The following is a 15216-nucleotide window of genomic DNA, read 5'->3' as shown; positions in this document are numbered from 1 at the left end:
TTATTTCAAATAAGAGAAAATTTCCTTGAAAACGACATTTGTCATTTTGTTAGCCTGTTTGCCGTTTTTGTCTAGAATCAGTATCTTCAGACCCTTTTTGCTCGTAACTCTTGATAGTGCGACATACAGCTGTCCGTGTGAGAAAACATCGTTCTTTAAGTACAAACCCACCCTATTTAATGACTGTCCTTGACTTTTGTTTATTGTCATAGCGAAGCAAACTGATAAGTGATATTGTTGTCTTGTGAACGTGAATGCGATACTCTTATCAGAAGGTGTTAGGGCGATTCTTGGAATAGAGATCCTCTCACCATTATTAGTCCCTGAAAGAATTTTCACTTCGATTACATGCGTACCCAAAGAAACAACCTGAAGCCTTGTGTCGTTGCATAAGCCCTTTTTTTGATCGATATTTCTCAAAAGCATAACGGGTACGCCGACCTTTAGTATAAGCTTGTGGTTTGGCAGCCCGGATATTTTAAGACCGTTAAGTGTCTCAGTGGAGTATAAAGTTGGATCGACATTTCCATTTATGTAGTCGGACTTGGATACAGAATCTGAGCTTAAGTACTCGACCGGGTCACCATGAAATAAATCAAGCAGACGATCATTAATCTCATGAACAACCTCATTTGTTGGTGCAAGCAACCCCCTCTGTTGAAAGTATGTAGGGTCTTGGCTATTGTTTAGAATGTTGGAATATACAAACTGTATTAGCTTTATGATAGGATCGTCACATTGCTCAATAAGCAAATCATCTGGTATATCTATTTTTGCCGTACCGTCATTAGTTCCTCCGACTTTACCTTCACCTATGTCTAGTAGCCATTTTGAGAAATTTTTGGTGTCTTCTATATTAGCCGATTGTTGACCAACTGTTAACTTTAGGTTTTTGTTAATCTAAGTACCTGACAATGATGCCAAATATAGGACGAACACAAAGTTGCGTTTACTATTTGCTGCCTGCTTCCTTTCTGTATTACCGGCAGAATCTGTCTGAAATCGCCTCCAAAGACAACAACCTTTCCTCCAAATAGAGATTTTGACTTTAAGACGTCTTTGCAAGACTTGTCAAGAGCCTGAAATGCGTGTTTGTGGGTCATTGGGGTTTCATCCCAATTATTAGCTTTGTCTTTTCTAGCAATTCGGCCTCATCTGAGCCTCGTTCCATTACGCAAGATGAGTCATCGTTTAGGTTAATCGGAATATGAAATCTGGAATGTGCTGTCCTACCTCCGGATAACAATAATGATGCGATTCCGCTTGATGCAATGTTTAAAACAATATTACCTTGGGATCGTATGGCTGAAGACAATGTCTTCCACAAATATGTTTTTCCTGTCCCGCCGTGACCGTAAACAAAAAAGACACCACCTTTATTCTGTTGCACGGCTTTCGTTATTATGTCAAAAATAGTTTTTTGCTCTGAGGTTATTGATCTAAACAACTTTTCAAATTCTGCTCTCTCAGTTTGTTGATCGTATGATTGCTCGTCTAGAATAAGGCAATTATTGACAACAGATAAGGACTCTTCATCAGGGAAAGGCATTGTCTCATACCTTTTTAAACTCGAGTTGTTTTGTTGTAGGATTTTCTGGATTTCAAGTAATGTAAGGTTCTTGATTTGGTCTTCTGTCAGCTGTAAATCTGTAAAAGGTTGTTTGTTGTTTTAGAGTCAACAGTTAAAAATATTTAAAAGCTAACATATATTGATCGAAGTATACTGATATCGAGTTTTTAATGTACAATGTCATATATATTTTTAATAATGCCATATTAATTGAATAATACATATTATGTATCATTAATGATAAGTAAATGAATAAATTTGGAAGGTGAAGGTGAAGGACAGGGCGTACGGTAGTGTTGATTATTATTATTATTATTATTATTATTATTATTATTATTATTATTATTATTATACAAGTGGTAACTCTACCCGATATAGATATTCTCTCTTCGTTAATATACGCCCAAAGAGTACCATCACCCCGTTTAAAATCAATGGTATTGACATCCCCCGCTTGTGGATTCAAAAACAATTTTCTGGCTCTGTGTTCGTCACCCAGGTACAACAGACTACTATCCATTGGACCCGGGTTGAGATGTAGGTTGTAATTCATTTTCTAGTGGTGTTTGATGGTTGTAAGGTGTATAAAGTATTTGTGGTGTTTGATGGTTGTAGGAGAATTTAGAATTTTGTGGTGTGAGAGATTGATGAGAATTATGGTGGTGTTGGATGAGAATTCACATGGACAATATATGAGAAAATATATAGGGATGTAATTTGCTTTCACATGTTGAATTCACATGTCATGCTAAAGAAAATGTTGAATCGTTTCCATAATGCATGTCCTTTGCTTTCTTACTTTAATCACATGTATTGTCTTCATGCCTGTGCCTTGCTTTAATAATTTGGAAGCTTTAATCACATGACATGCATGCATGCCTGTGCCTTGCTTTAATAATTTGGGTGCATGCATATATTGTCTTCTCATCACATGTTTTGGACTATTAGGGTATAATAAAGAGGTAGGGATAAAAGCTGAGTGAGATAAATATATTGCAGATCTATTAGGGTTTCGGAATTTTGAAAAAAAAAGTAAAGGGGGAGCCGCGATTCCCAAAAGAGGCTTAGGACAAAAAAAGGCTGACACATGCATTAGGGTTTTGACCAAAAACCATGTGAGGGGGAGCTGCGATTCCCAATGGCGGTTTAGGAATAAGCTTTTTAAATCTCCTAGACATGAATTATATTTTTATTTATTATATAAACTATATTATATATATATACGTATTATATTAATTATTATATATACATAATTTATATAAATAATATATAAATTATTTATATATATAAACTATATTATATACATATATATATAATAACATAATTTTCTTATATATATATAAATTATATGTAATATATATATATATATATATATATATAATAACATAATATTCTTTATATATATATATATAATATATATATAATAACATAAACATAAAATATATTTTTAATTTTACCCAAACACTTAAACATCATAACATTACATAAACTACACTTAAACATCATAATACAAACCAAACACTCACACATAACACAATTAAACGTCACAACCTACAAAGAGTTTTGGGACGCTTAAATTAAACAAGACTAACAACTAAACATTATCGGGTTCCATGCGCCATTTATATAGCACGTCAGCCATATGATGCCGGTAGTTAAAACATGACTCTTCAACGTCATTTTCAATCACTAAGGGCTTCTTTTTAACCAGCATTTCCATCATCATACAAACCAGAACCCCTGAATTAGCAGTGTTACCCTTGTCTTGAGGCACGTCAACTTCACTTAAACCCATGACCATTTCTTTTTTATCGTATATAATATCCGAGTTTCGCCAGTATCATATACGATCAAGAAACCACGGAAAAAACACTGATAACATCTCCATTTTAGCACTTTGAAGTCTTTCACTTATCCATCTTTAATCAGTCCAGTATTGGGTAATTTCCATCGTCCGCATATCTATGCGAACGAGTAACCAATTACCATCCTTAAACGAAAAAGGAATATACACTTTGTCAACCTCCCAAAGTTTTGGATATGGCCATTTAGTTACGGCCAGCTCTAAGTCAATTATAGAGTCTTCTTTTTTCATTTCATCATAAAAACACGGGGGTAACACCGTCCAACGTTGTGCTGACTCTGGTGCAGTTCTTAATTTTGCGTATCGATGGATCATTAATCTTGCGGTCCACGCTTCAATGTGCTGTAAATATAATTAGAAATCATATAAGTTACACAATTAGGAGATCATATGTACAAGCATATGTGAGTTTAGAAATTTACCATCTCAGAAAGGCTTCCATTGGACTCGTACCCTAACAAACTACCCCAGAAACTTCGATCTAGTTGTTTCGTGGGTAAAAACTTCGTATAACAAAAAGGGGCATCTCCGTTAGTATAAAACTCAACTGCATCTTTAGACCAATTTTTACCCTCTGGGTTCAAAGTTGCCTCTTTATTTTGTAAAGAGGGGTTTTCAGGAACGGATGAAGAGGAACCCGAAATAACTGTATGAGGGTTCCTCAAACGCCTCCAAACATCATCAGTCCATCGTGCTGATTTGGTCACTAGTTGAGAGGAGTAAAATTTCTCATTATCTTCTTGGTCCCTTCGGTGCGCCATTAGGAAGAAACTTAGTGTGTCGATGCTAATTATGTTTGATAAGAGATGAAGTATTGTCTTTAAATACTGGATAAAGAAAACCCGTGATACATCACATGCTGTTAAATGTCACAGAATCACGGGTGGCGGGTAAGAGAGAAAGGCCAAAATATGTTTAATGTTGATTGAGACAACGCATCAATAATGTAATTATGCATGTCACAGCTTTAATTTATTTTAAAACCATACACTGACATGAATGACCATACATCAGCTTTCATTCATCTCAAAACCATACACTGACATCAGCTTTAAATGTAACTCATTGATTAAAGCCTGTAGTAATAATGCAGTACTGGTAGAGTAAGGCCAAAATAGGTTTACTGTTGATTGAGACAACGCATCAACTTTAAACATCTCCTAAGCCGCTACTAGAAGAAGCGGTTCCTCCTCATCCGACTTGTATATAAATAACACCCCACACCTCTCATTTTATACCCTGATTTCAAACAAATTTCATAATTTTATACGCGTCTCAATCTTTTTTCTAGTAAAAATGGTGATTTGCAACTGCGGGAAAGAGATGGAAATCAAGATCTCAGACCATTTTACCAGTCCAGGTAGACCTTATTACAGCTGTCCAGAACGGTCTTCAAACTGTGGAGTCGGTCGTGGATTTGGGTAGAGTCACAGATTTAAGGGTAGAGTCAGGCCAACTTAGTTTAATACAGTACTATCTTTGCTGTTGATTGAGACCATACATCAGCTTTAATTCATTTCACAACCATACACTGACATGAATGAATTAGGGGGTTGTCACCGGCTTTTTCTAATCATAATTTTAAAGTTTCACATGTCTATAACTAAAATACAAACATGTCACTGTATATAGAGCAGTAGTAACATTTACCCCTCATACGTAATTGAAACCCTTTTTGACATCTACCTAGCTTCATACATACATCACTCAAAATTCCACAGAACCCTTACACTAAATCAAAATGGATTCTTCTTCTCAACCACATTATCGGTTTGTGGTACAATTATATTATGGGGGTGAAGTTTCATACACACAAGGGGTTGTTGTAGGTGCTCCGGGAACTCGTAGCACAACGTTTTTAGTTATGAATCGTATGAGTTATACAGAGTTCGTTGATAACATATGTCAATGGGTTCAAATTGACAGAGAGTCTTCTTGTCCGCAGTTAACTCTCTTATATGAATTCAATGGTTGTTCATATACAGCATGTGTTAATGGAGAAAACGGTATGGACTTAATATACCAACTAGCTTCGCATGTCCATCCGTACACCTGTAATATTCATGTCACATGGACGCCGATAGTTCCCACCTTGCAGCAAGGTGGTTCCATGAATTTGCTACATGCTGGTTCCTCACACGTCTACCAAGAAGACGAAGGCAGTGAAGAGGACGAAGAAATGGAAGAAACTGAAGAGAGTGAAGCCTCTCTTTCTGAGTATGAATCAGAGGAAGAAGACGATGGAATCCCTCCTTTTCCTCAACAACAAAGTCAGGGACTAACTCAATTTCTTGAACTTAATATTGTTGGTATAGGATGGGATGAAGACTATACTCCCCTGTATAATGATGGGGAAGATGAGATGGTGTTCTGGGACAAAGACAATCCAGAAATACGTTTAAATATGTATTTCACTTCAAAGAAACAAGTTGATTACGCTGTCAGAATGTGGAATATCAGCCACAACAGAGAGTTGTATATGGCTGAAACAAGACCAAAAGTCTGGACAGCGAAATGTAAAAGTATCAAGGATACAAACAACCAGTCCCAAAGCTCTCAACCATGTCTTTGGACATGCACAGCCAGAAAGCTAGTAAATTCAATTTTTTTCAAAATAACAACATTGACTCCTGCCCATTCATGTTTCACAACTGTTTCTCGCAACAACAACCGGTCCCTAAGATCAAATGTTGTTGCAGCCCACGTTCAAGAGCAAGTTCAAGCAGATCTATCGATTAAAGTGAAACAAATTCAGTCTCTTATCAAAGAGAAACTGAATGTTGATATCACTTACGGTAAGGCTTGGGCGGCGAGAAAAAAGGCCGTCGAAAACATACACGGTAGCTGGGAAGAAAACTTCCATGAATTGCCAAGCTACTTATTGGCACTACAACAAGCAAACCCGGGTACCGGTGTCCAGTGGTTACACCATCCAGGGAGTCCTGCGGGAAAACCAATATTCAACTATCTTTTTTTGGCATTCCGTCCAAGTATCGTGGCCTTTAGTTATTGCATGCCTGTAATCTGCATAGATGCAACCCATCTAAGGGGCACTTACAATGGAAAAATATTGATGGCGGTTACGAAAAATGCAAATAACATGATCTTGCCGCTTGCCTACGCCGTGGTTGATGAAGAAACAAACAACAGCTGGAGGTGGTTTCTTCAAATGTTTGCAGAGAACGTTGAAGACCCCAGATCCCGAAGGTTGTGTGTAATTTCTGATAGGCATGCAGGAATCAAGAACGCCATGGAAAACTTGGAAGCCTAGCAGGAACCCAGTGCCTACCATCGATTTTGTCTTAGGCATGTAAAGAGCAATTTCGCCACGCATTTCAAGGGTGTGAGCTTGAAGAAGATGTGTTGGGATATCGGAAGCACGACACAACAAAGAAAGTACGATCGCCTAATGTACAACCTAAAGAGAACAAATAAACATGCGTGGAAATACCCGAAAGACATTGATAGAAGTAAGTGGACACTCCTGCATGACAAGAAAAATCTCCAATGGGGTAACCTCACCACGAACATCTCCGAAAGCATGAACAATGTGTTGCGTGGTGCCCGGATGCTCCCGATAAGGGCATTGGTTGAGCATACCTTTACAAGAGAGGTTCACCAATACGTCATAAACTACCAACAGGCGTATAATTGCTCAACCCAATTTCCGGACCGCAAGTGGACATTGTTCCATGGTCGTGAAATAAGGGCTCGAGAACATAGAGTATTCCCTTATTCAGTACCTGAGCAAGTGTTCATGGTGAAAACCTTCCTACATACCTCCGATGAAACTGGCGATAGTCCTTATACGGTCAAATTCAAGAAGAAAACCTGCACTTGTGGTAAGTGGCGAATTTACCGGTTCCCTTGTAGCCATGCAATTGCAGTTTGCCACTATCTACAAGAAGATCCAAAAAGTATTATGAATAGCAGGTTTCACACAGACACATACCGTGAGCAATACAACAACAACTATCATCCGGTGAGTCATAAAGAAGATTGGAACGACGCCGGATGGACACTTTATGGGGACGCAAATAAGATAACCATACTAAGAGGAAGACGTCGTGCGAGGAGGATGCGTAACGAGATGGATAACACCTATGCACAGGAAAGGACAGGGCGTCTGTGCTTTGGCTGTAAAAAACCGGGTCACATAATCAACAATTTCCCAAACCGACCAAATTAGTGTTGTTAGGTCTTGTATCTCGTGTTACTTTGTATGTGTATTATGTTAACCAGTTTAATATTTTGAGGAATGTTAGGTCTTGTATCTCGTGTTCTTGATAGTATTATAGTTTTTTATTTCATTATCTTAATATTATTAGATGTCAAATAATCTTACATTACATTAAAATAATTTAACATATTTATACTTATTTAAACCATAACGTGCAATATTTATACAAATTAATATTAGAGTTATAAAAATTAAATTACGGTTATAAATAATGAATCCTACACTAATAAATTATCATTTAAACAAATTAGTTTTATAAAATATATAAATTAACATATGTAAATAGGTATAGTTTTTATAAAATATAAATGGAGATATGTAAATGTGTATTAGGTTGTTTGGTGGGTTTTTTTAAAGTTATAAAATTATAATGTGTGTTAGGGTGTGTGATAGGGTTTTGGTTGGTTTTTTTTTATACCCAATACTATAACTAACGGAGGTTAAACGGGGTTAAGTCGGTTTGTTCCTAAGCCTCGATTGGCAATGGCGGCTCCCTGTTTTCTTCCTAAGCCTCCATTGCCAAAATCGGCTCCCTCTCTCTAAGTCAGAAAAGCAAAATAAATTTACTCCTAAGCCGCTATTCCCAATAGCGGCTCAACCATTTCCCTTTTTTTTTACTTTCCCATTTTTCCTCTTTTTTTTTTCCATACACACCATTTTAAAATTTTTTTCAGGTTATATGTGGACGTATTAATTTTTTTCTGTAAGATTTTCTGTTGAGTTTTTCCGGCTATGTGTTATACCTTTAACAATGGTTTCTTTTAATTATTTCAGGTTATCTACCCGATTTATTTGCTCAAGTTTTCTTTTTAGTTTGTTAATCAAAACCTTATATTCCATTTTTTTGTTTTTCCGGTAAGTTTTTCCGTTTAGGTTTTCCGGATGTTTGTTTTACCTATAGCAATGGTTGCATAATATCAACATTCATATTCCACTTTATAATTTCAGGTGAGTGTCACGGCTTATACAATCTATTTTCCGGCGACACCTTTAATTTTCCTGTTTCCGGTAACATCTTTTATTTTTCCGGTTATTAGTTATAATTAAAATAATCCATAATAACAATATTAATATCCGTTTTTATTATTTCAGATAATTGTCCGACTCTTATAATCTAATTTCACGGTTTTATCATGAGTTTATAATATGTATAGATTTTAATTTTAATATGATGTATATTTCATTTTTGAATATTCATGTATATTCATTTTAAATTTTGTTACATAAAAGAAAATATTATTGTATATTGTAAATACGAGATTAGTTGATCTGTATTTTTTTCCCAGGGTGTGTTAATCTATTGTCCCAAAATTTATTATTAGTTTGACTTTCCTTATTTTTTAAATATCGTAACTAACATGAATATTGTAATTTATATACTCTAATTATCCCATTAACACATTTTATATACTTTGACTTTCCTTAATTTATAAACAAACAGGATTTTAATTTAATTTGAATTATTTTTAAATAATTACTTGATATTCAAAGTGATAAGTTTATTTGGTATTCGAAAATATTCAAGTTATTATTAAACTTAATTTTAATGTTTTTTGACCTTCAAGTAAATAAGTTAATTTGTTATACCTTTTGTACAAGTTAATATAAAAATAATTATCCATATTTTGCATAATAATAAGTTACTAAAATCGATAAAAAAAAATTATTGTCGTGTTTTGATTAATTTAAAATATGATTTCTATTTATAGTACAATATATTATAATTACATAATTATTTATCATTATTAATTTATACTACATAATCTATAAATAAGTAAATAAGTAATAAGGAAATAAATGAATACTTAGACAATTTAAGGTAAGTTCTAACACATTTGAATTATTTGAAAAGTAAATAATGAAATAAGAAAATAATTAAACGAATAAGTCGTTTGAATATTAAAGTATCCATATATTTTGGTTATATGTTGACTAAATTGATTTTCGAAACTATTGAAGTTAATATTAAAGTAAACTAGGTAACTAACAACCCGCCGCGTTGCGATGGTGCAATGACACGAACTCAGTCAGTATCAGTTAAGTTTGTTACAACACCAGTACTACAAGTGTCCAGAACGATTTCGACACACATATAACTTATGATTAAGATGACATTAATTTGATCGGTATTGGTTTGGTTCGTTATGGTACCTCAGTAGACACCGATAATGATAGCAACATTCGTATAACTTATATAACAAAAAACTAATATATTTAAAACGACGGTTATTCGATGGGCAAAAATTTTTCCTAGCATTGCGACAGGAACCTACATGAATTCGTTTGGTTTCGGAATAAAGCCAAATAACAATTTCTTCATATTAAATTATTTAAAAAAAAAGAAGCAAATGCAATGCTAAAAAGGAACCAAGTGCAACAAAAGAAAAAAAAAGCCTTTCCCGTATGTCAACAAACAGGCTCGAACCCGCGTTAAACATATTGAAATGTTTTAAAACAAGCACAAACTACCAACACACCACACAATCACTTCTGGTAGGATTTCAAAATGATTTAATTAAAAACATTAACAAAACTAATAAAAAATTCAAAGAAGTAACTTTGAGGCACCGACCATCAATATTTATCTATTTATATAATAAATTAATTCTTTTTATATTTACAATAAATTAACTGTCAAAGTTTAAAATTGTATATTGCTAGTTCATATATTAAAGCTAATATTAAAGCTATTAAAGTAAATAAGTAAATAAGGAAATAAGTAAATAATTAAACGAATTAAGGTAAGCCGTTTAAATATTAAAGTATCCATATATTTTTTGTATATGTTGACTAAATTGATTTTCTAATCTATTGAAGTTAATATTAAAGTAAATAAGGTAATTTTTTTTATATTAACAATAAATTAATTGTCAAAGTTTAAAATGAAATATTGTTACTTCAAATATATTTACAATTTTTAAGTAAATATTAATTGATTTTTTTATGTTGACTAAATTGATTTTTTTACATTTGAAGTTAATATTAAAGTAAATAAGTTAATTCTTTTTATATTTACAATAAATTAATTGTCAAAGTTTAAAATTGTATATTGTTAGTTCAAATATTAAAGCTATTAAAGTAAATAAGGAAATAAGTAAATAATTTAACGAATTAAGGTAAGTCGTTTGAATATTAAAATATCCATATATTTTTGGTATATGTTGACTAAATTGATTTTCGAAACTATTGAAGTTAATATTAAAGTAAATAAGGTAATTGTTTTTATATTAACAATAAATTAGTTGTCAAAGTTTAAAATGGAATATTGTTACTTCAAAGATTAAAGTTAATAAGTTAATGTTAATTAAATAACTAAATAAGGAAATAAGTAAATATTCAAATGAATTAAAGACAAATAATTAGATGTTTTTGATGATGTTATTTATTAATGTTGTTATATAAAATCAAAAATTTACATAATACAGAGTAAAAAACGACATGATTTCTCGGTAATATTATAGTATGTTTTAATTTACAAAATTATGTCTCATTTCGATTTATATTATATTTTACAAATTCATGTACATCTTATTTCAACATTTTCATATTTTACAAAAATACATAATCGTTATAGACAACCATATAATTTTTTAAATAACTAATATTTACCAGTTCACACCTTCAACCATTTTCCATATTATAATTTACAATTATTCCATAATCGATAAATATTATATTTTACATAATCGATAAATAAGTAAATAACGAAATAATGATAATTAATCTTCCATAATAATGATTTGACTAAAATTAACATGGAATATATATTTATATATTATATTATAAAATAAATGCACCATTTATGTTTATATGAAAGTCAAAATTTTACATCTTATTTCTACACTTTCATAATTTATAATTATTCTAACTAACCATATTTTACAATTATTCCAAATCATTTTTTTTAAACCGAATGAATAACCCTTTTTTTATGTTTTTAATTCTTTCCATTTAATAAACTCATTCCTTAATATGGTATGACCCAAAATAATAACCTAATTATCCCATTATTACAATTTATATGGTTTAACTTTCCTTATTTGTTAAAAAAACCGAATGACGAAGTTATAAATTAAATAAATTTCCGACCGATTTAAGTATTTAACCATTCACATTAAATCATTTTTTAATATTCATATTAAATCGTTTTAAATTTTAAATAACATTTACATAGTCAATTTAACTTTTTTTGAAATATACCAACATGATTTAAGTACTTTTAAATTTAAGATTTGCACTCAAAATTATGTTCATATAAAAATTAACATATATTTGTCTTGACAATTGTAACGTTTTTAATTAAATGTTCTTATACAATCCATTATTATGTTATTAAAAGTTACTAATAATGTTGAATATAGTAACCGTAAATTTTTTAATGGTCTTTAAGTGAAGCATAATTTATGCATGTTTATACATATAATTGTGTATTTATCAATAATAATAAATTGGAATTGAATTATATTTTGACCGAAATCAAATAATTAATTTGTATTAATTGTATTAACTTTGCTTCAAGCAAAAGAAAAGACAGTGGACACATTTTGGATTAAAAAAAATACATATATATTATGTTGACATTTTGAAGTCAATATATGTCATTTTAAAATTAGACCTTTTAATTCAAACATGGTTTGTTAATTTTTTTTTCAAGATGGTAGGTTACTAACAATAAATTTTTTATGATGGTAATATTTAATTCAAACATGGTTTGTAATAAATGTTTAAAATTAATGTGCAAACAAAAATGGGTAGTATCCTAGAATAATAAATATTACAGTTATTGATGTGTAATAAATGTCTTAATTAGTCTTTGTACGTTTTTGTATTTAATTCAAATAAGTTATAATGTCTTATAGTTCATGTAAAAGTATCATTTATTTATAAGTACAACATTTGCATTTCATATAATTTATATTATGTTACATATATATTATGTTTTTAAATATGTTTCACTGTGTGTAACACGGGTACTATCTTAAATCAATATTGAAATCCAATTATCTGTTTCTTTTGAGAGATTTAGATCACTTGAAGCTTGCTAATGTTATAAAAGAAAGTGCACATTTCGATTTGGAAAATGAAGTTAGTGATAAATGTTTTTCAAGATGGTAATATTTAATTCAAACATGTTTTGTAATAAATGTTTTAAATTGATGTGTAATAAAGACGGGTACTATCTCATAGTAATAAATATTACAGTTATTGATGTGCAATAAATGTCTTAGATAAAGTTCATCTTTTGAATCAACATTGAGATAAAAGTTTTGTTGAATCGACATTGTAGAATTGTTTTATTTTTTTGGAGACTAATTTCCTTTGTTTGCTTATTATTGTAATAATGATATAAGTTATAAAATATTTTAACTTTTCATTTATCATTTTAGTCTTTGTATTTGATTCAAATAAGTTATAATGTCTTATAATTCATGTAAAAGTATCATTTATTTATAAGTACAACATTTGCATTTCATTAAATTAATATGATGTTAAATATATATTATGTTTTCAAATATGTTCCACCGTGTGTAACACGGGTACTATCCTAAATCAATATTGGAATCCAATTATCTGTTTCTTTTAAGAGATTTGGATTACTTGAAACTTGCTAATGTTATAAAAGAAATGACACATTTGGATTTGGAAAATGAAGTTAGTGATAAATGTTTTTCAAGATGGTAATATTTAATTCAAACATGGTTTGTAATAAATGTTTTAAAATTGATGTGAAAATAACTACGAGTACTATTTTGAGTAATAAACATTATAGTTATTGATGTGCAATAAATGTCTTAGATAGAGTTCATCTTTTGAATCAACATTGAGATAAAAGTTTTGTTGAATCGACATTGTAGAATTGTTTTATTTATTTGGAGACTAATTTCCTTTGCTTGCTTATTATTGTACTAATGATATAAGGTATAAAATATTTTAGCGTTTCATTTATCTTTGTTAGTATTTGAATGCTTTTGTTTTAATTCAAATAAGTCATGATGTCTTATATTTCATATAAAAGTATCATTTATTTATAAATACAACATTTGCATTTCATTAAATTTATATGATGTTACATATATATTATGTTTTTAAATATGTTCTATTGTGTGTAACACGGGTACTATCCTAAATCAATATTTGAATCCAAAGATCTGTTTCTTTTAAGAGATTTGGATCACTTGAAGCTTGCTAATGTTATAAAAGAAATGACACATTTGGATTTGAAAAATGAAGTTAGTGAAAAGGTAAAATGGTTGTTGGAGTGTGAGAACTATGAGTCAAATTTTGATAATCTTCCAAACTCTTTAGAATCTGAAGATAAAATTTAAGGTAATGTTGGGGTTTCTGTTGTTTACTTTGTGTTTTCAATTTAAGTTATTAGTTTAGTTCATAACTAGAAACTTTTAAAAACATACAATAAACTTATATAATCTTTTATTTTGTTTGTTAAGTTGTGAAGGTAATTTGCTTTTTTTGATGAAATTTTGAAGAAGTTGATGGTTGGTAAATTTGTTTATATTGATTTTGTTATTTATCTATTTTCAACCCGTGTGTAACACGGGTACTATCCTAGTATAAAAAAAATATGAATAGTAAAAAATATATATGGAAATCTCAACACGTAATATTTAACAAACTAACAGTACCCGGTACCATACGTGTGATAGGCCATATACAAACATCATTTTACAAATGAGCATTTAACCGAGATTACCAATATATAATTACACGCCCACTAATTAAAAATGCTTGTAGCATATTGATACCAAGGTCATGTGTTGCTATGTGTTTATTTCTAATTAATTAAGGGTACGTTCTAGCCACAATAAATGTGCAAATTAGGAGTAGATTTAAAAGATATGCAAACATATATTTTATAAAAAACAATACCTGTTTTATTTTCATCCATAGTTTTAAATTAATCTATTTAAATTATATTTTTCTAAACATGTTTAATTCAGAACTTATAATAATTTTTTTTAATATCTTCTTACTATAGTTACTTAAAAAAAATAAGAAAAAGAAAAAGAAACTTAATGACACATTGATACCTATTTTCATCACCCAAATTAATAAAGTAAAGTAATATCAAAAAAAAATTTTTGTTGATGAGCAACAAGTTTTGGGTATAATCAATAGCCCTTTTTTTCTTATTAATAAAATTCCATCATCCCCTTTTCTGCATGGCTTAACTTAATATATACCTTGTAGCGAACCGTCAGCTGTAATCCGCTATAACTATAACCCTTACCCCTTCATCTCTGTATATATATGGATAGATATATATATAGAACATATATATACATATTCCATATGGAAGAAGAATAATCTGTTCAGTGTGGAACAACCGTTTCATTTACAAGAAAGGGTTTTCATTTTATTTTCAGTGCTTATTACTTTCATCATTCAAATATTAATACTAATAATAATAATAATAATAATCTTTAACCACTTTCTCTTGTTATATATAAATAAATAAATGGAGGATACATTCATTACCATTACCATTACCATTACTAGGGTTTTGTTTTTTGAAGCAAAACA

General features: G+C 30.6%; 2 protein-coding genes across 2 annotated transcripts; one reads left to right on the top strand and one right to left on the bottom strand.

Moving 5' to 3' along the window:
• Window positions 1–1103, bottom strand: LOC143587216 (uncharacterized). Its single transcript, XM_077068569.1, has 2 exons — window positions 984–1103; window positions 1–900 (listed from the first exon to the last, which is right to left on the bottom strand). Exons 1-2 carry the CDS (start codon window positions 1101–1103, stop codon window positions 1–3), a joined length of 1020 nt encoding a protein of 339 aa, XP_076924684.1.
• A 5689-nt stretch (window positions 1104–6792) lies between these two features.
• On the top strand, window positions 6793–7623 carry LOC143587215 (uncharacterized). Its single transcript, XM_077068568.1, has one exon. It carries the CDS (start codon window positions 6793–6795, stop codon window positions 7621–7623), a length of 831 nt encoding a protein of 276 aa, XP_076924683.1.
• The last annotated feature ends 7593 nt before the right edge of the window (window positions 7624–15216 follow it).

Source organism: Bidens hawaiensis, unplaced genomic scaffold, assembly GCF_021521415.1.
Source record: "Bidens hawaiensis isolate Kalapana, Puna unplaced genomic scaffold, B.hawaiensis_p1.1 tig00035313_1, whole genome shotgun sequence".
In the NCBI taxonomy this organism is placed as follows: domain Eukaryota; kingdom Viridiplantae; phylum Streptophyta; class Magnoliopsida; order Asterales; family Asteraceae; genus Bidens; species Bidens hawaiensis.
This window is presented reverse-complemented; position numbering and strand designations above follow the sequence as displayed.

What these genes read in the sequence shown, in the direction of transcription:
- LOC143587216 (XM_077068569.1), bottom strand. Translation starts at nt 1,103, where the DNA reads ATGACCCACAAACACGCATTTCAGGCTCTTGACAAGTCTTGCAAAGAC. An exon ending in ATTTCAGACAGATTCTGCCG is followed by an intron (nt 901 to 983) that starts GTAATACAGAAA and finishes TCAGGTACTTAG; the next exon opens with ATTAACAAAAACCTAAAGTT.
- LOC143587215 (XM_077068568.1), top strand. Translation starts at nt 6,793, where the DNA reads ATGTGTTGGGATATCGGAAGCACGACACAACAAAGAAAGTACGATCGC.